This window comes from Anoplopoma fimbria, chromosome 19 (assembly GCF_027596085.1).
Source record: "Anoplopoma fimbria isolate UVic2021 breed Golden Eagle Sablefish chromosome 19, Afim_UVic_2022, whole genome shotgun sequence".
Classification (NCBI taxonomy): domain Eukaryota; kingdom Metazoa; phylum Chordata; class Actinopteri; order Perciformes; family Anoplopomatidae; genus Anoplopoma; species Anoplopoma fimbria.
Window position 1 is genome coordinate 12486358 of NC_072467.1, and position 23748 is coordinate 12510105.

Here is a 23748-nt window from a genome sequence, read left to right on the forward strand (position 1 = left end):
GAAAACACCTGTAAGGGGTGCAGAGAGATAGGAGTAAAGAAAGGAAGGGTGGGAGAGGGAAGAAGTGGGAGACAAGCAGACATTACGAAAGACAGCCAAGGACAAATTACAGAAATTGAAAGCAGAAAAAGGCTGCGTCTGCTGAGTTTGAAAAAGACTCTCGGCCATTCGCGCTAACTTACAATACAGAGCGTTTGTTACTGTCCACAGTAAAATACAGCTATGTGATCCGTGAGCTTCAGTTGAGTGGCTTCCTCCTTTCATCCGTGGAAAAGTTCATCCATGATCCAGATGTTTGGATCTCCATTCTGTTTGATGGCAAGCCCACCACCGCAACAACAGCACCACTTTAAAGACAACCTGTGTTTTTTTCTTTTTTTTCTTTATCTCTCAGCGTTTGATGTACGTATGGAGTTAACATATGTGTCACAGGATCATACATGTACAAACTGGCTTTAGTCGGTATCTCACACATAAAAAGGCAAAGAAAGAAAGCTCAGTAACACATGCCATTCCTACAAACAAACAAAGTAAAGAAGCGTCATTTGGATTGGAAAGTGCTGGAGAGGAGCATTTTAATCAGTAATAATGAAATGTAAAATGTGTTGTGTGGATGAATGATTAATGTAACAAGCTAATTTACACCACAGTGAGATATTTGATCTCCCTTTCTCTCTCTCCCTCTGTCTCACACACGCACACACTTGCACACAACCTTGAACACAGGAAATCACCATCTGCAGTACAAAGACAATCATATAGTGAGGAAAAGACAAACAATCGAGTTACATATCTCCACAGAGTTTGTGTTGAGCTTTTTTTTTTTTTTACTGTGCAATTGATTAAAGGTGGAAATCCAGTACATGACAGGATTTTAACTTTCCATTAGATTTATGTATTCTGCTTGGACGATTTCTTGTAGCCCTGTAACACCGTGCGTGGATTATAGAGAGTCCAAGTCATTAGATCATGTCCTGGCTAGCGTCTGTTCCACTAGGTTCTTTAACTCTCATTCTGAATTAGTTTCGTCCATATCCCTCAAAAAACACAGACACCCTCTTCTACAGCCATTTTCCAATTTTATTTAGCTGTAATCTCTTCTGTCTAAAAATGTGTTCAACCATCTTTCTTCCTACGTTTAGTCTATGCTAACCACATTCCCTTGACTCTTTTGTCAAAGTTCTGAGAAATATGGGTAATGGTGTTTGTCAAATGTTGCTAAAAAAACCTTATTAAGTTAACAATGGTATGGACGAACATCCATTATTTAGACATATAAAGCATTCTGTTAAGAAAGCTGTTCAAAGGCTGTATTTTTAAATAATTAGCTGTTAGCATGGGATTTCTAACAGCTAATCACGATGGGATTCTAATTTGTGTTTCTAATTTCTGCAACAGAACCCGTAATTTTCACTGAACTGGTGCTTGCTAGAGCTAGTTGGATGCTACAGAACTTTGTTCACCTTTTGTAAGCGTAGCCATGAACAGTGTAACCCAAAGGCTGTAACATAACTGCTAACATTTTAGCTAACGCTGATCTAGCTAGCTTGGGCCATTTCTTCAGGTCGTTCTCCCATACCCTGGTAGTAACTAGGAGAGTTATGATCACATTACCAAGTTGAAAGTGTAGCGTGATGATTTGTTTTGCCAAAGAGCCCTAAGAAAAGACTATAGGATATCGCTAACTCTCGCAGACTCCGGTTCTTAATAGTCCCGGCCGTAATCACGCATGGTATCATGGGGCTGCGAATAATGTGGATAAGGTGAAAGCACAACCGATAGAAAATGTTAAAGCTTTTAAAAGTAGCAATTGCATGACATTGTCGATATACATTATGTAATATATTACTGCTATATACATTGATAATCATAGAGCTGTATTTATTCACACTATACACAATGATGTGACCAAACTCATTGACAGTCTGTGTGTTTCTAGTAATAAAACAGTGATTTGCCTTTCCATATTAGGCAATAGCAGTTTCAATTAACTTGACCGATATGTGTGCGTGTCTGTGAAACCGAAAATAATCAATCTTCACAAAATGCATCTTCAATGACGTACACAAGCCATTGCCGTACTTATCTTGTACTTCTCTTCCCCAAGTTTTCAGTCTTATGTCATTTCTCTTTTGTCTAATCAGTAAATAAAACTGGGTGGCCTCAGGTTTGAACTTGAAAACACACAGCAGTGCTTGCAGCCACTTGCTGGAGGCAAGTATATGAATCGTGTGTCCAGGTAGGAGTTTGTCTGTCTGTCTTGTCTCTAGTCTGATCCTCTCTGTTCTACTTAAAGCTCCGGTCAAAATGTCATACATTTTTCACTACTGCCATCTGCCATGTCTCTCCCAGACGAATTTGTTCACACTCAGTGTTGCTGACTAAAAGTGCTGTTGAATCGGAGTTGGTAGGGATAATTATTAGCTTTCTTTCTGAGAGTTAGATGAAAAAATCGTCACCAATCTCAGGTCTGTGTGTTTGGCTCTGTCCCAGAGCTTGCCCTCTAAAGCTTACTAATTAAATAAATAGTTAAAGCACCATACTTCACCTGAAACTACAACTTCTCGTTTTTACATTTCTTTTTCTATGCAGATAAAACAAACAGGATACCAGTCAATTTGTCTGTTTCAGTCATGAAACTGATATTAAGCTTCTCAACGAACTCTTGAAAAGGTGTCTTGAAATTATTTCTTTAATATGTGTAAATTAATTTATCTGCACTATGGCAAACTATAAGGGGGGCACTTTTCTTCCACAGCAAAATGATGTGAGGAATGAATGGTTTGGGAAATTTCTCCTCAGACATATTTAGGGCCTGGCTCTAACCCTGTTGACACATTAGCAGGAGTCGCTGAGCTTTGACACAAAGGAATCTCCCTTACACCTCAATCGTTTTTATTAGCAAAGAGAAATGTAAAAAGCAATGAGGTTATCTTAGCAAAGATTTTAGCCCACATTGACAATTAAGTCGGGGAAGGGTAGCGCCCACCCTTACGCTTCCCCTCAGTTAAACAATATTAGCTATATTTTGCACTGTTAGTGCCGTTGTCACTGTTAGCTCAAGCTGCCGGCTCAACTGTCAACACATTGAGAGCCGTTAAGGACAATAGATATGCTATCTCGTATATAGCACATTTAATGCACTTGCTGCAGGGTCATTTCTGATTTCACCAAGAATGCTTGTTAGCAAATTAAACACAACTCTGTAAGACAGATCGTGATCGGAAACAGAGTGCAAGAGCGGCAATAGTTACGGACTGTGTCCTGAATTTCAGGAGTCGGATAGTTTGATAAGGGGTTTGATAGAATTTGGAATCCTCAACCTTAAACAACGTTATACTCTTCAGTAGAATAAGAGCAAACCAAGAGTCTCGTTGAGGAGGGAGACACTGCATTATCTTCGTTGCGACACAAAGCAAAAAAAAAAGCATGATATAGAGGCTACTAATGGTCTCTGCCATTTGTTCACAGTAATAACACCAAATATACTGTACCATTAATGTGACAATGATGTATTGGTGTTTGAGAATGTTACAATTTCTCCCGCAGTTGTTTCTGTCCAATTTAACCTAATTGTCAGAGCAAACCTGGAGGGTTTGTTGCTGGAGGCGAGGAGATGTACCGTCTCGAAGCGCAGTGTTGGAAAATAATTCCCTGCTCTGCTCAGGTCAATTAAGTTGCATTTACCCTGGAGCATTATTGAAAACCGCTCTGCAATCAGATTTGTCCGCGTACCTTACATGAAACACATCGTCTCATAAATACATTTCTTGAGTGTTTTTTTTTGTGTGCGTTTCAGAGCACCTATGCGCAAAGCAAGACTTTAAAATGTAATCTGCAGTGGTTATTTTCCCATAAACCAATGCTGTTGGTGAGGGGATGATGAACTCACTGTAGGCCAAACACATCCAATATGCTTTTCCTATGTAGCCTCAAGTTTGTGATTTACTCCGATTCAGCCCTGTAGTGACAACATCTTATCTGAGCACCGTAGAGATGGTTTTTCAAATGGCTGCACCTTGGTGAATCAGCCATTGAGGCCTCTAATTGCTAATTCTGTCAGTTTAATTAAAGTTCAAAACTACAGCAGCCTCTTTAAACCATCCAAGCATATCGCTGGGTGAAGTCCCTTACGTAAAAAAAAAAATTGCCATGGGCTGATTGAAGTTTTAACTCTCTTTATTTCTGCACTCTTCCTTCAGCCTAACACTTAGATCTACCTGGCAGTGTATTCTGTCAATGTAGCGTAGCTTATTTTAAACATCCCAGAGTCGACATGTTGAGTTGGTGTGAGTCTGTGTGACAAGAATGACATAAATATTCCAGTGAAACTTCTACTTTTGACATTGAGTTCCCAAACCAAATAAGACAAACAAAATTGCCGCTACTGTATACAACTGTTTCCAGATCTGCTTGCCAATATGCTCTGTTTATTTCAGCCCTGTAGGCATGTATGTGATCAACTTGCCACTGGCGAGGCCGCCGTTCAATCAGTTCATAAGGTGAACCAGTTTTTCTTATCCATTCCCTCCTCTCTTAAAGTGTGTGTTCTGTTGGAGCCTTTGAGGATTTATTTTTCTGCCATTTCAAATTCTAGTGCAACTCTTTATAGCAGGCAAGACTTTGATTTTTTTTGTGAATAAACAAAGTAAACCTCCAACCTAAAGCCCCCCCCTCCGTGTAAGACACACTCGCTGCTAGACAGGTGGATTCAATCTTCAACGCGGCAGAACGGTATTTGTTTTCCAGGTGTACTCATATCTCTCTCTGTCTCTCTCTCCCTCTATGTCTGTCTCTAATCTGATAGTATTTCTGATCCTGGGCCAGACAGAAACAACTGTTACCCTGAGCCACTTAGAATAACAAGCAGCTTCGGCGGGCCTGCAGGGCCAAACCACGGCTCCCGGAGCATGAAACACGCTTGGCATGCGAGGGGAAGTCGTGATTCTGACTGGTGAACATATTGGTCCCATACTGTGGGGCTACGGTGAAGGATGCCAAGGAGGAGCCTCGGAGGATTTCATACCTGGGCAAGCACCAAATAAAAACTTTAACACTCTGACTTCACTTTAACTTCAGCTTCAAACTTGCGTTGCTGCAGAGGAAGCTGAAATCCGAGGCATTTTCATTTGCATTGTTTTTTATAGTAAAACTATTGATTCATCAATTTCTTTCCAGTACTGCGGTTTGAGACTGCATGCAAATGTTCATTCATTGTCTTTAATTTATTCAGTTTTGTGCTCCTGTGTGATCCTATGGGGAGATAGCTCGCATTCAGTATTCAGTATGAAGACAAATTGCAGGAGCCATCATTCCCAGTTTGATCACATTGATATTTCGGATTCCCTTAGACAATGTTGTTCCACAAAGGTAGCTAAAAAACAATCTGTTTTTTCATACCAGCCGAAACAATGCTACTGTGTCCCAAAGCATTTTTCAGACAGATCTGTACACCAGAAGCCATTCGACAGTGCTGTATGTGCTTAAGCTCAGAACTTTTTGAACACCAAATATTTTTTTTATATTATTAGGAGTCCTAATCCATTTTTTGTTCCTGGGCGGTGTTTTTTTCTAGAGGATTCCCCAAACAACAAAAGTATTTGTACAACAACTGAGCCAGGATTGTTGGAAGAGACTCAATGTTCAATTAAGTTTATATGAATCCTTAAATGGAGAATTTAGAAAGCTCTCAAAAAATCTGACACTACATTTCTGCTTTGCTAACAAACAATAAAGGCCTTGAGGATTGAGCATTATTTGTTGTTCAAATCTCTTAAACCAGACAAAGTCAACAAGGACTAGGGATCGGTATCGTTAGGATTTTATCGATACTAGTACTTTTATCAATACTGCTTATCGGTTCGGTTCCTTATTGATGGTCTTATCGGATCTTTTTTATTATATTGTGAGAGAAAAAGACAATTAATTAAGAAAACAATTAATAATGCTTTATTATTCTTGTATGTATGCAAATAAGCCTTTATTGAGCAAGAGGATGGAAGGCTGCTTGCCAAACATTCAAAAACTGTGCATTCCTACAGATTTATGTTCTGCTGGTTGGCCAAATGTTTAGATAAAATGCTGGTATTACCTCTCTTTTTTTGCATTTGTGACAACGAAAATGATCAGTTCTCGAGTAAAATGTAGCCACAATTTGGATTTTTTGTTCTCTCTGCTATGATATGTCTCACTCAGTACTGAGCATCCGACGATGTGTGTGTAACAGTATATTTGACAGATAGCAAGACAACCAAAATGTTTTCATTGTGTCTTTAACTATGTTTATTGTGTGTTGGGCACAGGTTTCTTGCTTTGCTTTTTTTGCTTCCAAGTGTCAAATTTGTCAAACTAAAAATTCACCAAACTATAACAAAAATAGTTGTATGGGTTTTATTCCTTATTCATTTATATTTTTTTAAGCTTTTCATTGTCGTTGGTCACAGAAAGGGGGGCTTCAACATATGCTGAGTTTAGAGAGGGAAATGAACGGGAGTTGAAAAGTTCGGCATTGGAGACTTCCAGCAGCGCTTGGGTCAAACTGTTGAGTCATATTGTCTCTGAGTTATTATTAATTTACAGCAACCTGACGTGCAATACTTCAACTTCTCTTTTCCCTCTCTCCATCAAGCAGGCAAGCCAGTTATGTTAGATTGACATAATTATCAAATGCTTCACACTGTAAAGCTGATGAATGAATGAGTTTAGCTGGTCGTGGCATCTGGCCTCTTCATCCCTTAGTTTTCAGGTTAATCTAGTTGGTCTTTGTTATTTCTCTGTTACAAGATAAACTCCCCCTGGAAGCATCATACAAGCTCATGCTAACTAGATAAACTAGATTTAGGGGGAAAGGCGGTAAAGACAGATGACATTAGGCTGCTGTCTGTTTAACTATGTATGTGTTTTCAGTTCTCTTTGTACAGTGGTTGTGTATCTCTGTATAAATTGTGTGCGTTTCCAACAGAGAGACTAATTAAAAGGCAGAGATTATGCATGAAACGGCACTGGCAGTTTAAAGACGCATCATCAAAAAAGCCTGCCGGGCCTTTGAACATGCAGTTAGAAATATTCAACCCCTGGCAGAGTAGAGGAAAAAAGAAGTGGAAAGTCGACGGACTTGTGGAGGGGGGAAAAAAAATACACAAAGTTTATATCTATTCACACTAGTCCCGTTTCTCTTAGGGTAGCTATATCCAAAACAACAGCAGCAGCAGAGGAGACAGTAGCATGAGACGGTGGAGGTCGCCTGCCAGGGGATCGACGCCACCTCTTAAAGACTCCTGGTTGATCTCTTCCTGGTTGGATGAGCCGCGTGGGGATGCCGGGGCCACTGGGTGGTCGTCGCGCTTGGAGCACATGTCGTACAGGTTTCCGGAGAATTGCATCTTCTTGGATTCCTGGCGGAGGGATTCCCAAACCGCCGCAGCTTCGTCCGGACAGCCAGCCATCGCCACGTTGGCGCAGTCATGGAACTCATCCCACGACCTGAAGGAAAGAGACGAGAGGACAGATTCAGATGTGACTTGGGACACATGACAACCAAAGAAGCCCAGACATGCAAGAGACCTAAAACCAAATGAGTATTTAAGTTATAGGAAGTCCAAACAGCAGAACAGTCTACACAGTTAGGTTCTAAATATTGGAAAGCTTGAATTAACGGCAAAGTTTCTGGGTTTATGATAAATGGATGTAGTGGATGGTGGGAGCCTGTCTTCCGACATTAACCACGCCAAAGGTGGTATGTGGTAGTTTTACTAATGGCATGCTTGCAATAAGTGTGCAACAGTTTTTGGGAAATGTTTAAGTGCCTTCCGCGAGGAACCGCCCTACTCTGCCTCTGATTGGCTTCTATTCTCGGTTGTTATGGTTAATGATTTCAACTCAGATTTTTTTTAAAGAATGTGGTAGCACTTTCTCTCCCTTCGTAAACTGACTGCCAGTGCACAGCGCAAGAAGAGATGGAGAAACCCTGTGTTGAAACCCTGGCAGAAGAATCGAGGATTGTCATTGCTCTGAGCAGCATGCTTTGGAATGATTACATTAAAATATATTTTAAAATATTTCTGGCTTTATTTCCTGATGATCTGAGTAATTCCTAATTTAACGCTAGTCGCTTTTTAGAAATGTAGTCACTAAAAGGGTCTGAAAATTTGCTAAATTTAGCAAGAAAGTCTCCAAGTTGGTAACACTGGATGTGGACCTGTTAGGGATTCAGTAGAAAAGGACCCACTAGCAGACACACAGCTCTTGGTTCAGAGTAGATTTAATAAAGTTCTCAAGCAACAATCCAAAGGGCAAAAACAGTCTCGTAGTCAAATAGGCAGGCAGAGGTCAAAAATCCAAAAGTCAGAACAGAGTCCAAGGCAAAGGTATCCAAAACACAGAATCCAAACAGGGCAGGTCAAAAATCACAGGCAGACAGAGTATAACAACATTTACGAAATGCTGGAAAGGCTCAGGTATTAACTGTCACGATCTGGCAGAGACTACAAGGCACACCGGGCTGAAATACCCACAACCAATCACCACAAACAGAAATCAGATGTGCACACAAAATGGCGGGAAAACAAACAAAGACAGGGTGGAGTCAGAGCCACATGGCTTTTCAAAACAAAAACAGAAAACACATGACAACACCACATGATCAAGATGTAAACAAAAAGCACATGTTGCTGGAAAAACAAGAACTCAAACAGCACGGTTACCAACAGGACCTATTAGAGGTCGGCAAAAAGTAAACTGCAGATATTATTTCAGATATTAATCTGTGTGGTGGTCGATCGACCACTAAGGTCAAGACTGAAATATCTCTAAAACTACTGAACTGATTGAGATGAAACCTTGTCCATGCATCCATGATCCCCAGAGGATGAATCACACTGACTTTGATGATCCCCTTTTCCTCAAGTGCCAACAGAAGGTAAACGTTTGAATTCCTTCCATCCATCCTGTGAAATATGTCTCCATCTACATAGTGTATTTGCAAAACATGTTCATAGCTCCCAGATGATATATGTGATTTCTTTCAGTTCCACCATGAGGTTGACATTTGTGGTTTTGAGTGAAATGTCTCCATGACTTTGGTACAGACATTCACTTTCACCTTAGGATGAATTGTAACAGCTTTGGTGATTTCCATACTACTCAGCTATTGCCATCATCAGGTCAAACAAATCCAAAAGCACCACACTGCCTCAGTACGCTAAGAACCACTAGCATGGCTGGAAACTCTTGCTCAAGCCCAACTGTTCAGACATTCCATGCTAGCAAAATTTACGCACCAACCTTGTATGAGGAAGGTGACAAGTTTTTCCTGAACTTTCAACTTGTCGTGTGTGTGCTATAAATACAATTAAACCACATCTAAAATCCACACCTTTAGCATGAAGCACATGAGCCAATAATCTCCTACAGACTCTGATTATCCTGACTAGTGTATGCTCCCATGATCTTACTAATAATGATCAAAGCAGACAGCTCTGAAAATAACTGATGAAGATGCGGCGACAGTGAAGCACAAGTCCTTTCACTGAGTGAATCTAATTCAATCTATTTGTTTTCTCCTTTGACTTTGTAGTTGCCAAGAGACCATCTGCTGAACTTCACAACTGTGGGAGCAAAGGTCGCCCTGCGAGTTAGACTGAAACGGGGACAAAAAGTCATTAGAACAGGGAATGGAAAAGCTGTCATAAACACAGTGTTTGTTGAACCACTCACTGCTGTGTTATATCCATCCATTTGAAACACTTTGTCTGACCTAAGAAGAGAAATAAGGGGAAAAAAACAGTAAAAAGAAAAGAGTAAAGAGGAGGAGGGAAAGATGATGGAGGACAGACAGGACGAAGTAATCTTACACAGAGCTTTTTGGGATATAAACATCTTTTTTTCCAGTGAATCACAGCATTAAACTTCATTCCAATAACCTTCAACCTCCCCATCTAAAGCTGAGTCTATCTGACTGTAATTGGCTGCTAATTCTTCCCCTCATCACGAACGTGTTGGCTAAGTTGTCTCTCAGGAAATACCGACTGAGTGTTAAGCAGAAGAAAAGAAAAGGAGGGCCGGCGGAAAAAGAAGAAGCAGATGGCTCTGTTCAAAATGAGCCTGACAAAAAATACTTGAAGCACTTTACCACGAAAACCATAAAAGTCCATATAATTAATATGAACATGCCGCTGTTCCACTTTCCTAACAGAGACGCTCTGTGTTTCTCATCCAGACGCCAGATACCAACACGTACACACTCCAAACTCATCAAATGACAACGCTTGGCAGTGGCCCTACACTTCAAACTATGACGCAAGTATACTCTATTTGCGTCAGGGAGATTGTGTTAGTTTCCATTCATTACATGATAAGTGTCTTTTAAAAATAAACGTCCGTGCTCACAGGAAACGTACAATTTTCGCTCGTAATATGCATAGTGCCTTTTCAAAATAAATGTATTTTCTTTAGGTTAGGGTTAGGCAACAAAAGTACTTGGTTAGGCCCCAAAAAATATCATGGTTTGGGTTAACTAAGGATGTTGCTAAGGTTAATTATGTACGCTAGTTGAGCACATAAGTTACTTTGTTTCACACAGATCACGAACAGAACAGTTGAAAGTCTGTTTGTTTGACCCCTCCCTCCTGCGTGGACATTCTCGCTCTTTATACGACGTCCGTTGCTCTGACTGTGTAATAACCCTCGAGCCAATGACCAAGCGTCAGTTTTTGAAGAGTTTGGAGTAAGAACGGCTTGACAATACATGTTCTATGCTTTGACTGCCTTGTATCGAGTCTGAACCTTAAAATAACATCCCAGCATTCTCTCCTTTGTTGTCTAACCTGCGGTCTGATGAGACTGAAATTAAACAGAAGATGGTTCATGTTTTCACTGTTTAGCTTCATGGAATGGTCACTTGTCGAAAGATTTCAATTTTCAAGGATAGTTTGTGTGCATTTTTTCACTGATTACGTTTTTACAGCACAGAAAGCATTGCTAGGCAAGACAAGTACTAACGCCTTAGCTGCCTTTGTCTGTCACAGATGCTACATTCACACATTGTCAAAACAATGGAAAAACAACACAAGGGCCTGCTTCCATTGCATAGCTAAGCTATTCACATCATGAATGTCTTTCAACTAATATCGAACTTCTCATCAAAGTTCAGATTTGATCGCTCCTAATTTTTTTAGACTTTTCCTTTACCCATATATGCTTTATGTCTTTCCGTAACACAGGAAAAGGTAGCTTTGCACTGTGGTTGTTCTAAAGGTAAGTAGGAAAGTGTGTGAAACAAAGTTCTAATGTATCGTTGGTGAGTCTGGCTGCCTCTGAATGGAGCAGTTTATCAGTTTTGATTTATCACTGTAGCCTGAGAGGGATTGATCACCGCGATCTAATTCAGACAAATAAGATAAATCACGGTGGGATTGTTGCAGTCCTGCGTTGTGACGCCCTGAAGGCTTCATTACTAATCTTGCAGAGTCTAGCTGGGATTCTCACCTAAACTGAACTCCAGAATCACCACTCTTACAGCCCCAAATAAAGAAAAATCCTTTAAATAAGTAAAAAGCGACAACTTTTCTTATTTGTACTGAGTGTCATTTTGAGGGCATTTACTCCTGATTATAAGTGCAGAAATGCAAGCACACACACAACACACACACACACAACACACACACACTCTATCTCCATCTGACAGATCCCAGCACACACATTCACTCTTTGCTATCACATTCTGTACATAAATATAATTTCTCTAGACCCACCTATTCAATGAATTTTGTGACTGTGTCGCAACAGCAAGGGAGATACACGCATGCAACTTTATAAAATGATCAGGCACCACCAACACTGCAGGCCGGGCCTCCCTTGATGACTCTGCATGTGTGTGTGTGTGTGTGTGTGTGTGTGTGTGTGTGTGTGTGTGTGTGTGTGTGTGTGTGTGTGTGTGTGTGTGTGTGTGTGTGTGTGTGTGTGTGTGTGGATGTGTTTGGCCTGTGTCCAGGGCTTAAACACCTCAGCGGTCCACCTCAGACTGCTGGACGAGGACTCAGCTTACCTGCTGCTGTGGGAGGAGCAGCTGATGGAGAGGATGCAGCATCTGGCTGTTGTCTGAGTGTGTGTGCAAGAAAAACGGAATGAGATGGCGTCATGTGCAGCGGTGCAGGGTTTTTTGTGGTGTGTGTATGTGTGGGTCCCTGCTCAAGTCACAGGTGTTGCAGAGACAGCAGAAACACAACGAGGACACTGACAGACAACCAGCTGCTTTCACAATAATAAAACCTCTTGAGAGTATGTCTGCTCTGCTGCTAACATGCAGCTGCTGACATCCGAAAAACCTCCAAACTCCCAGTTCTGGACTTCTTTTATGATGGTTTTTTTTTTTTTTTTTTTTTTTTACTTGAAAATGAACGTACACAGCATTATGGTCATCTGGGTGTTGACCAAGTTTCGCGGCTCGTTGGTACAGGGTATGTTTTATTGACATTCACACATCTAAGCAAAGTCAGAGGCAATGGAGCGCAAGTAAATAGAACAGAGAATAGTGAAGCACAGCAGAGCAGCACGAGATATGTAAGGGAACACATGAAAAAAAAAAAGGGAGCTGACAGAATGTTCAGCTTCAGCAACACAGTCTGAAATAACTTGGATGAAAAGAACGAATTGGAAAGGAGTTTCTAAACTTTGGGGTCAGGGCTCCACATGGAGTCAAATGTTTTGTAAATGCAGGATGGCAGGACATCCTTGGAATAAAATTAATATCTGTTAGATGTGTTTTTAACAAAGACTTGACTGCTGTTACTGTGAGCTGTTTAATGTGTTAAACTATTCGTTTTAGCATTTTTGGTGGACATAAGTGTGGAAATATTTTGCCGACACAATGATCAGTGACTAGATTACAATTTGGGTCTCCAGCATCTGTATGTGGGATTCTGTGGTGTGAATGGCTGTGTTTGTATGTATTTGTATAATCATGTTTGTTCTGGAGTGGTTTAAAGAAAAAGGTGACATATTCCATTACCCCCTGTGCCTTACTTTTTGGGGGATAGAAAAAAGATAATCCTATTAAATGTCAATGCAATTTGACATCTTTGGATTGTAATATTGACAAGTTTAAATGCATTTATCTCTTGTTAAACAAGCTTTGTTTTATAGTTATTGTGCAACTTAGTCTGAACCTGAGTGTTCCAAATACCTAATAAATCTAGACATCTATACATATTTGATTGAATCACAAGTGTCGTCTTTAAATAACCAACCTGTTATCGGTCCACTGTTTGATCTATAGGCTGATATATATTTAGAGATGACAGTCAGACGCTGCTTTACTGTATGACTGGACAGCAGCCTCCCACTCAAGCTAACATTAGCTATCCATCAGTAACTGTACCCAGCATCATTAAGCTATTTACCTCACTGACAGTGAATATTCAAGTATCTGATGTGACTCAAATCTCAGTGTGAAAGCCTCAGTTAACCAGCAACATGGCCTTCCTTGCATGTTAACAAAAAATCTGAGATCAGTGTTTTTGTATTTACACTGGTACTACCAACTACCTAGAATCTGTTCAGCATGGTGGAAAATTGCAGTCAACATGTGATTATTTTCCGACCAGGAAGGACGAAGGAATGAGAGCCTACCCCAGGTGATGCATTGCCGGTCTGAAGTATCGAAAAAAAGAACAGAAAAAAGAATTTGGCCCAGAGGTGAGACGAAAATATATCATCATTATTGTATCATCAGATCATTACTCCCAATACAGTGGAGACTTTTAGATGAACGCGTGTTAACATTAAAAATGTACCATAGGATCACTGTCATCTTTTATAAGACAGCTTGAGACAAGGATGTAAAAGCAATTTTGTCTGAAACATCACTTATGTGGGTATTTTTCAAATCCTGCAGAAATCAAATAAAGCCTTGTGACTATTTTGTCCAAGGTTGATGTGCTAAGAAGTAAAAAAAACTAAAATACATTTAAAGAAGAAATGCTTCTCAGCTCGGGCGGTTTGCATGAATTGAAAAAGCAGCAAAGAAATGAAAAGAATTCAGCTATTCTTGAAGTAGAGTTTGAGAAGCTTTTATATTAAAATCATCACGCATCAGCTGCAGTGGCCTTCATCAGGGTTACCGTGTTGACGTACTTCAAGAAGGCTTCTTTCACCTTGTTGAAAAAAACAACATATTTTTCCACCAACACAAGACTTAAGATAAGATAAGATAAGATAATCCTTTATTAGTCCCGCAGCGGGGAAATTTGCAGGCTTACAGCAGCATAGAGTAAAGTGCACACAAGAGACATAGTAGAAGAAAGACAAGATAAAAAATGAAAATAAAAAAAACAAGTATTATAAATAAGCAATAAGATCTATATTTTGCAGCGGTGGTATCACAGCAGCAAAGGTTCAAGAAGTAAATGACTATTTTTGTTAAACAACCTATTTCATGTAGATTTTGCAGCAGTGGCTTTTACAGATCTATAGTCTTATATCTGACAGCTTTTTTGTAGGAATAAAAAATAACTTCCTCCTTGCCCCTTAATATAATTTCTAAACCTACATGATGACCAGAAAGAGATGCGCAACTTGGGAATATTATGCCGTCTTTGTTTGGTGGCAGTTTAAATCGTAAACGCCGCATTCCTAAATGAGCTGTAGAGCTGAGAGCGACTTTAAAGTGAGGCAGGAATAGGAATAGAGACGCTTCGATGAGATGCAATGAAAGCATGAATGGCCTTATCTAAATCTGTGGAGGATAAAAATATAAAAAGCAAATAATAGAGAGGCTGCTGAAGGAGTCTGAGTGAACGAAAACTAAACCTTGGAAGAGGGAGTTCTCTGATAACACCCACTTTATATTTTCTATAGCTTAATTATGACAATTTCAGACAAATGTCTAATAGGATAAAATTATGTTTTGGACAGACATGGATGTAAACTGCAACATGACTCATTGGCTGAGGCATACAACCATGAAACCATAATTAGTTCCCTTATTTTTTTAACTTAAAGGGCCAGTGTCATTGCGCTTTGTTATGTTTTCATTACTGCATAATCACCTGAAATAGCCACAGAGTGCAAAACCTTGTTATAGCCACCTTCTCACTTGCATTGTTCCTAAAGTAGTGTTATTATGGTATGGATGGCTTCCTGGCGAGGCGAACGGCATTACCACGGCTTTGAACTCGGCAGTTTACTTTACCACAGTCTTAGAAAGTGAGGAGTGAGCGGAGGGGTTTATCAGTTGGTAGGAAAGTGCAACCACACCTTTAACTATTCAGTTATACTATATGTCATTTTCACTTCCTAAAATAATGTCCCAAATAGTGTTTCAAAGTTTTCTCCAAACTGTTAGGAAGACAGTTCTGGGGGGGAGAAAATACTAAAGCTTTTATGTATTTATTATTATTTTAAAGCATATTTAGTCTTTAAAAAGAAATGGCATCCATTTATAATGTGGCAACCCACAATGTGGCAGATTTCAATTCTATTCTAGTGAGTTCACAACCTGGCAACCCAAGCCATCTTATTATTATTTAGGAATACATATTAGCGGCTTAATTTTAATATTCAAATGGATTTTAACATGAATAAACGTATTACTGATAACCCTTTAGAACTTTTCCTTAATAAAGCGGTACCTATTTTTCATCTGAAACCTCCCCTACTCCTTTCAAAGCTGCAGCAAAAGGTTACTGTTTAATTCTATTGTGCCTAGTAACTCTGTATCTTTAGCCCCAAATATTTCCTTTTCACCTAACCTCCTCTGGATCCTCGCTGAATGATTGCAACCGCATAAAGCCTATTGTGAATATGAGGAATAAAAGCAGCGCCACACTCCTGGGAGAGCTCTGACAATGGAGCAGCCTTGGCCTAGATGCAAATCATAGCCTCTTATTCAGACTATACTGTAAAACGCATGTGTGTGTGTGTATGTGTGTGTGTGCACGTGCTTGCCGATCTTCAGAGGGGAGCGCCATGCTACCTCCTCATTAGGTGGCTCTGATAAAAGCGCTAAAACCATGTTCCTGAGTGGAGGGATGGAGAGAGGTGAGAGAAGACAAGAGAGAGGGAGGGAAAGAGAGAGTGAACAAAGAGGAGGAGGAAAGAGAGAGGGATGGAGAGAGAGACAGAGAGAGAAAGAGCGAGAGAGAGAGAGAGAACAAAAAAGTGTGTCGAGGACACAGAGAGTGTGGATTGGGGAGACGAGAGTATGCGGACATGTGGACTGTGTGTGAGGGAAAGAGAGAGAGAGAAAGAGAGAGAGAGAGCTCCCCTGTCCCTGCATTAGGCAACACTCACACTGAGGTGGCTGGGTCTCAGGATTAGTAGTTTAATTGGTACCTCAAGGAATAAAGGAGATTTAACAACAGTGGAGTGGTACCACGGGTGGGCTGCAGGGCCATGGTGACACACACACACACACACACACACACACACACACACACACACACACACACACACACACACACACACACACACACACACACACACACACACACACAAGTTGTTATTCTACTTGTAAGAAAATTCTCTCAAACCATTCCCTTCGCTTATTTTTGTTGTAAAGTTTAGAACTTTTCTAGGTTTATAACCGTTTCAGAAAATATAACAGTTTCACGGTATGCAGTTTCGCTATCATTATTCTTTTTTTTTTTTAATATGTTTAGTAGTTGTACTACATTTTGTATTATTATTAATCATTATTATCATTGTTTTGTTTTATTATTAATCATTATTATTGTAATTATTATTGTTATTATTATTATTAGTAGTAGAAGAAGTAGTTACAATGACCCTTATATGAAAGACCACAGAATTATAAAAGAAATAGCAGGGATCTATAACATGTTATGTTGGCTGCACTATAGAATGCAAAAATGAACTACCTATTTAAAAATAGCATCAGCTGATTATTATCAATTAACACATTCTTTAAGTGCGTGACCATACCGCAGATAAGCCAAAGTACACAGTGTGACGATTGTCAATTTTAATACTACAGTGATACCAGTATACCATTGCAACCCTGCCCATATTTCGATCAAAAGTCATTGTTAAAACCAAAGTCTGTTTCAAAATATTTGAAAATATAAATGCTTTCCCATAAATGCACATTGATACACACATGCATGTTAAAATGATGCAGAGAAAAACAGCTCGTCAGAAACCTCTCCCCCGACACGTGGCCATGTGGAACAGCTGTAAACATCGTACAAGCTAAATACTAATTTCTATGTAGTACAAAAGTATTATCAGTAAACTATATTTAAAGTACAGTACCAAAAGCAAAAGTAATCAGAATGTCCCATTTCATAAGTATGTATATTATTTTAATGCATTGTAAACATTGATGCATCAATGTTGTTCATCATTTCAAATTTGCAGATGGTTAAAGTGGACCTACTTTTAATTACTTTACATTCGGCTGGGTAGCTTGTGAATTTAAACAAGGGATCAATAAAGTCTTGACTAAACTTTAATATTATCCTAAAATAATAATACAACAAAATGTATTCATTTTTTTAACTTTGTATTAAAAATGTTAATCTGCAAAACAACTAAAGTCATCAATTAAATGTTGTCAGGCTTTTAACAGAGTAGAAGTATTAAGTATCAGAAAAAGGAAATACTACAAAAAAGTGCATGTACCTCACTAATTGAGTGAATGTATTTAGCTTTTTTCCATCACTGGAATCCATCCAATAGTTGTTGAGATACTTCTCAACAACTTCTCTGAGAAAACTTTGACCTAAGATTAATCCACTGGGGACCATGAACGTCAAATACATGGCAATCCACCCAGTAGTTGTGGAGATATTTCAGTCTGGACCAAAGAGGTGAACCGACTGACCGACACTTCCATCCCATGAGCCACGCTGTCAGGCAGCATGGTTGAAAAATGAAAGAAGAAACTAGGAAAGGGAGAGTCCAGAGAGTGCAGTAGAGTCTGAGCCGAGATAAGATAAGATGCTTTATTTATTATTCCGTGTGAAACACAATGAAATCTGGTTTTAGCAGCAAATATCAACAATTCTGAGAGTAGATGGCTCGCACATGCCAACATTCTCACTGGAGGATATATTCAGGATAACTCCATTAGGTTTTTCCACAAGGACTATGATGTCATGCTTTGTAGATCTCAATGAAAATGCATCTTGAACAAAAAGGGAAATCCTCCCTGGATTCCCTGGCGTCTCACATGGAGCTCAGCAACAACACTTCCCTGTGAACTACTTAATGGCGGTGAGCTGTATTATATGGAGCATGTATGCCGCCACTGCCTGATCGCGCCTTCAGTTTGCGAAAGCCTCATTCATAATGCAGTGAGATAAGAGTGCTCGTCACAATTCCTGTTATATCGCTTTAAATAACGACTTAACCTTTCAGCTCTGTGGTGTAGCAAATTAATTTGAGCGTCATAACTACTTTGACCTGTTTTGGTTGACCTATGCTGTTCCCAGTATGTGTTTACAGTCTGCTGTGCAGATTTTGTGCACTTCAGGTGTTCAATATCATTGTGTAATTGTACTAGTTTAACTCAACAGATACACTGCTCTCAGATCAACGATTCTATTCTAAGAACCTTCACACATTAATGGCTCCCTTCGCTGGTCGAGAGGATACGACTCCTCTGGAAGATGGATGACAGAGGTATGTATAAATAGAGCGGTAAGCGGAGATGACAGACAGAGAGAGGGGGGAGGTATGATGGATTGATACAGGATATAGAGAAATGGAGTGGTGAGAGAAGGGAAAAGGGGGTAAAAGAGAGAAGGGAAGTGAGAGATGCTCTGCATCTTTAATCAGCGTCATCAGGCCTCCAGCCCAAACAATGAGAGGCTAAAAAGAGAGCTGCCGAGTGAAGATATGCTGGGAGAAGAGAGTTGTTAGGCAGTTCGTTTTCAAAGTTAAAATCAAAAGGAAGTTTTTTGAGAAGATATCTGTTCATCCTTGGTGTTTTTTCGTATTTGGTCAAAATTGAAATTACCAAAGAAATGACCAGACATTTTTATATCTCCTTAAAGGAAAAGTTCTTCATCTTGGGGATATGTTTATTCGCTTTCTAGCCGAGAGTTACTGTAGATGAGAGGACTGATCTTACTTTCATGTCTGTGTGTTAAAGTTACTGTGAGGAACTTTTAACTGGTTATGAAACAGTCTCAAATTAATACTGATGGCTCTATATGACCTACATAAGTATACGAGACCATCAGCAAGATGATTGGCTATTTCTATATTGTAATTCTTTATGGTTGTCATTGGGGTAACCGGGTCGGATTCAGCACGAAATCGATGTGAAATCATACAAGTTTACCAGAAACTCCTTCAGCTTAGACTCAAGTGGGGCCCCCCGCAGCAACCAGCCCAGAAATGGACAGACCCAGAACCGACTCCTCCTCTGACCAGGAGCAGAGCTTCGCCTCACTACTACTCCACCACCGGCCACACTGGGGGCTAACACCAACACCGTGCTGCAGGAGACCCAGGCCGTATTGCTGGGCGTGCTGGAGGGAAGGGAGGCACAGGAGAGCAGGGCAAACTGTCAGACCCTGCTGTGAGAGTTTTTTCCAATGGAATCTGGTGCTCGGAAACACTACTGCTTTTGTCAACAGGGACCGCCAAAAGCAACACTAAAATAAAATGTTCCTCATAGCAACTTGAACTTATACACAGGTAAATTAAATTTGAACACTGCATTCAACCAATCTTAAGCATTTTTAGGAGCGATTAGCTGCTGTGAAGCTCCCATGGGGGCAATTTAGCTATAAAACAACTGACAGCAGCAGCATTTACCTTTTAAATTCCAAAAGTCACACAGTCATATCTGTGATATGAGCTCTGCAAACGTTACTTTATAACTCCTTATGACAGCTAACACCTGGAGGAAGTCCAGGTAATCTTCCTTTGTATAATGCAGGACAAATATAGTACTGAGTGTACACGAGCTGCAGACGACTCAGCAAGTGTTTATGTAACATTAATAAAAAGAAACGACTAGTGTGAATCTGTGCTAGCGTTTAAAGCTAACTATCTTCTACTATATTAGTAGTATACTAACTTTACACCTGGATGGGACCAAATGTGTAGCAGGGGAGATCCTGAATGCTCTTTGTATGCTTTAAAGAGATATGACATGCACCAGTCTATAGAGCACCACAGATGCGTTCTAGCAACACTGGCTCTCAAATGTCACCGCTGTCCTGGGAAACACCCACCAGAACGCCTGAACCCCAGACGCTGATTCCACTTTTTAGAAATGGAAAAATATGAGCAGCAGCTGCTGCATCACTACAGTTTATCTTCTCTTACTCTAAAACGCCAGAGGTTAAAATCACTCAAAAAAGGTGCTGTCTGTAGCATTTTTCTAACATTAGTGTCAATTAAATGTTATACCTTTGAATAAAATAAATGATAAACCGAGCAGGATAAACACGTTGGAAGTGATTTCGCCTTCAACTTCAACTGACACCTGGCAGAGTTGTGGCAATCTAGCAGTCAAGCTGCATAACTCACAGTAATCACTGTTTGTGTAACTGAAAGACTCAATATCCCTTTCATATCATCCCAGACAGTAAAATCATTTTTCATTTTATCAGTGAGTTACTCACAATCCTGTAATGTGTGCTTGCGAAAAGTCACATCAGGAGGAGAATTCTCAATGGCAAACGGAAATTTAGTTTGCAGCAATGGAGGGAGAAAGGAAAGAACTATCACAACAGTCATGATTTCCGTTTGGTGCATCAAAGTCTTCAGCATCATGCTGTTGATGACACAGAACAGGACATACTCCCTTATACTGTGTATATATATATGTTATACAGTATATACTGTCAGCTGTGCAGAGTTCTCCGTCCTTTGCACCAGCCTCAGAATTAGAATCAGAAGCTGTTTATTGCCAAGTATGCTACACATATAAGGAATTTGGCTGCGTGATTAATTTGTGAGTTACAGTAAATAAAAAACGAAGTGCAATAATAAAGACATGATTTAAAAATAAAAATGCGCAAATATAAAATAAATATGGTAAATAAAAATGTTAAAACAGGTATATTATATTATTAAAGTGTCAAAATGTGCAGCGGTGTATAACTGTGAGAAATTGTCCTGAGGATGTAAGTGTCTGAGTCAGTGGGGCTCCTGGGCTTTGTTGATCAACCCAACTGCAGATGGGGAGAAACTGTTTTTGTGGCATGAGGTGTTGGTCCTGATGGACCGCAGCCTCCTGCCAGAGGGAAGGGGCTCAAAGAGTTTGTGTCAGCTTCAATCTTTCTTGCCTGCCTCAGGGTCCTGGAGACGAACGAGTCGTGGAGGGACGGCAGATTGCAGCCGATCACCTTCTCAGCAGAGTGGATGATACGCTGCAGTCTGCCCTTGTCCTTGGCAGTGGCAGCAGCGTACCAGACGATGATGGAGGAGGACAAGACGGACTCAATGATGATAGTGTAGAAGTGCACCATCATTGTCTTTGGCAGGCTGAACTTCTTCACCTGCCGCAGGAAGTACATCCTCTGCTGAGCCTTCTTTGTGATGGAGCTGATGTCAAGCTCCTACTTGAGGTCCTGGGTTATTGTTGAGCCGAGGAAGCAGAAGGACTCCACAGCGTTGACGAGGGAGTCACACAGGGTGACAGGGGCAGGTGAGAGTGCGCTCTTGCTGAAATCCACAACCATCTTCACTGTCTTTAAATCCTCACAGAGCCGTCGAAATAATTGGAGACTGAAAGTCTTGATAACAGAAAGCCTGTGTTACAAAAGGTGCTTATGGATTGGCTATACTGAGTTGCTGGAGTACCTCTTTTAAGCTACTATGAGGAACTTCCATTTTGTGTTGATTATGGTGGCCCCTGTAGACAAACCGGTAGTGTTTCCAATCACCAGGGTCCCTATGGAAAACTTAGCATTTTACTACAGCAGGGTCTGACAGTCTGCCCAAGCACTCCTGATCAGGTTCTCCCTTGCCTCTCCTCCCTCCAGGAGGCCCAGTAATATGGCCTGGGTCTCCAGCAGCGTGGTGTCAGTGTTTGCTCCCAGCGTGGAGAAGGCCCTAAGGCCGAAGTCGGCACTCTGGCTGGATCCAGGTCTGTCCATGTAGGGCTGGTCATTGCCGGAGACCCAGCTAGAGTCTGTGCTAATGATCTCAGCTAGTGTTCTTATTTATGTAGGTAATAACACTCAAAAGGTTATATACACATTCTAAAGGTCCTGATTCTCCTTTACAACAGCCATGAAACTTTAATGCAATGTTTCAGTCTGTCGATGAACTTTATGTAACTTACTCATGTGTCTACGGTGATGTTGGGATAACTGTTCACACACAGATATTTTAGGAAGTATTATTCTTATAACTGCATGTGAACAGGTCATGGGTGGGTCCAGTGAGGGATTAGAGGTACAAGGCTTCGATCTGTGGGATTCTACAGATGTACATGCCCTATTGATATCAGATAGCACACTGACTTTGAGGAATTGCAAAATGCTTGTCTAAACTTTTCTTTCCAAAAGCCTTACATACTCCAGCTCAGAGAATGTGTTCTGCCTTCCCAGGAGATCTGCTGTCTTTGTTTTCTAAACCCTCTCTCCTAATGTCACTAAATACACACTGATACTGACCTAACTGCCCTGAAAGGTTTAAAAATGCATCTTCAAATACTTAAACTCTGCATGCTACCTATTGAACTTGATGATAGGTGATTTATACTGCTCTGGTTGAAACCATGCTATTGCAATTTAATTTTGCAGTTGGCTGATCTGGAGCCAGGTGACGTATAAGAAGCCAGCTTTCATCACCAACCGTCCCCTCCTCCCTGCCCCCTCTCATAAAACCAACTCTCCCAACTCTGCAGTGAAAGTGAGAAGTAGCCATTACCCTTTCAGTTAGCCTGCTAATTGCTAGCAATAATGCTAACCGCTAGCATACAAGGTTACAATGGGTTACAAGGGTCTTTATTTGTCATTGTACGACAGGGTTGCACAACAAACTTTAGACTGTAGTCCCAATTTGCTAAATAGGAAAGTTAGCAAAAAACAACAAAAAATATATATATGGAGGGTGGAGGGTGAATTAGTTAGCCCTAATGCTAATTACTAGCATACACATATCAAAGCATTGCATGTAAACTCAAGTTTGTACTGTATTTTTCACTATAACAGCTCCCTTTATAGCACTTACCTGATCATCATTTTAACAATAGTCAGCACGCTTGCGATAACCATTAGCGCTAGTGATTAGCAAATGCTAACTGAAAGGGCAAAGGCCATCATAAATGGTATTTAAACAATTAAGCTCACTACATGTTAGTGTAACATAGACCAAGCCAAGCAGTTCATGTGGTGCTTTTCGTGTTCTGTAAAGCATGAAATCATGGTAGAGTTAGCAAGCTAGCTAGCTAACAAGCCAGTCCCTAAATTAGTAAAATTTAACAACTTAATGTTCATCCGCACACTCCTCATTGCTATAGCCAGCTTATCAGTCATCAATACAAATTTCACCAGATTTTGTGTCGTGCTGATGTCTTGATTTAAAAGTCCAAAGAAAAGAGAGTCTTGCGCTGTGATCTTAATGCTACCCTGGTTACGAAAATGAGCAAACAATAGACGTTACTGTGCGTGTCTTAACCACTTTACCAGCCCTGCCCATGTCATTTTTCCACATTCTTAAGGCATTTTTTGTCTAATTTCCACTCCCGAGTCATTTCAGCCTAAACTTTTAGGTTTGAGGTTTAGTTTTCTCTTTGACCTCAAACTGTATGTGCGTGATTTA

At 40.3% G+C, this 23748-nt stretch overlaps 1 protein-coding gene across 1 annotated transcript in view; it reads right to left on the bottom strand.

Annotated features, from left to right (window-relative positions):
- Positions 1 to 5887: 5887 nt before the first annotated feature.
- nrn1la (neuritin 1-like a) overlaps positions 5888 to 23748 on the bottom strand; it is a 59085-nt gene continuing 41224 nt past the window's right edge. The window contains exon 3 of the mRNA XM_054620662.1: positions 5888 to 7482. Within this exon, the coding sequence (XP_054476637.1) occupies positions 7185 to 7482 (298 nt within the window). The 3' untranslated portion in view covers positions 5888 to 7184. The remainder of the gene's footprint in view (positions 7483 to 23748) is intronic.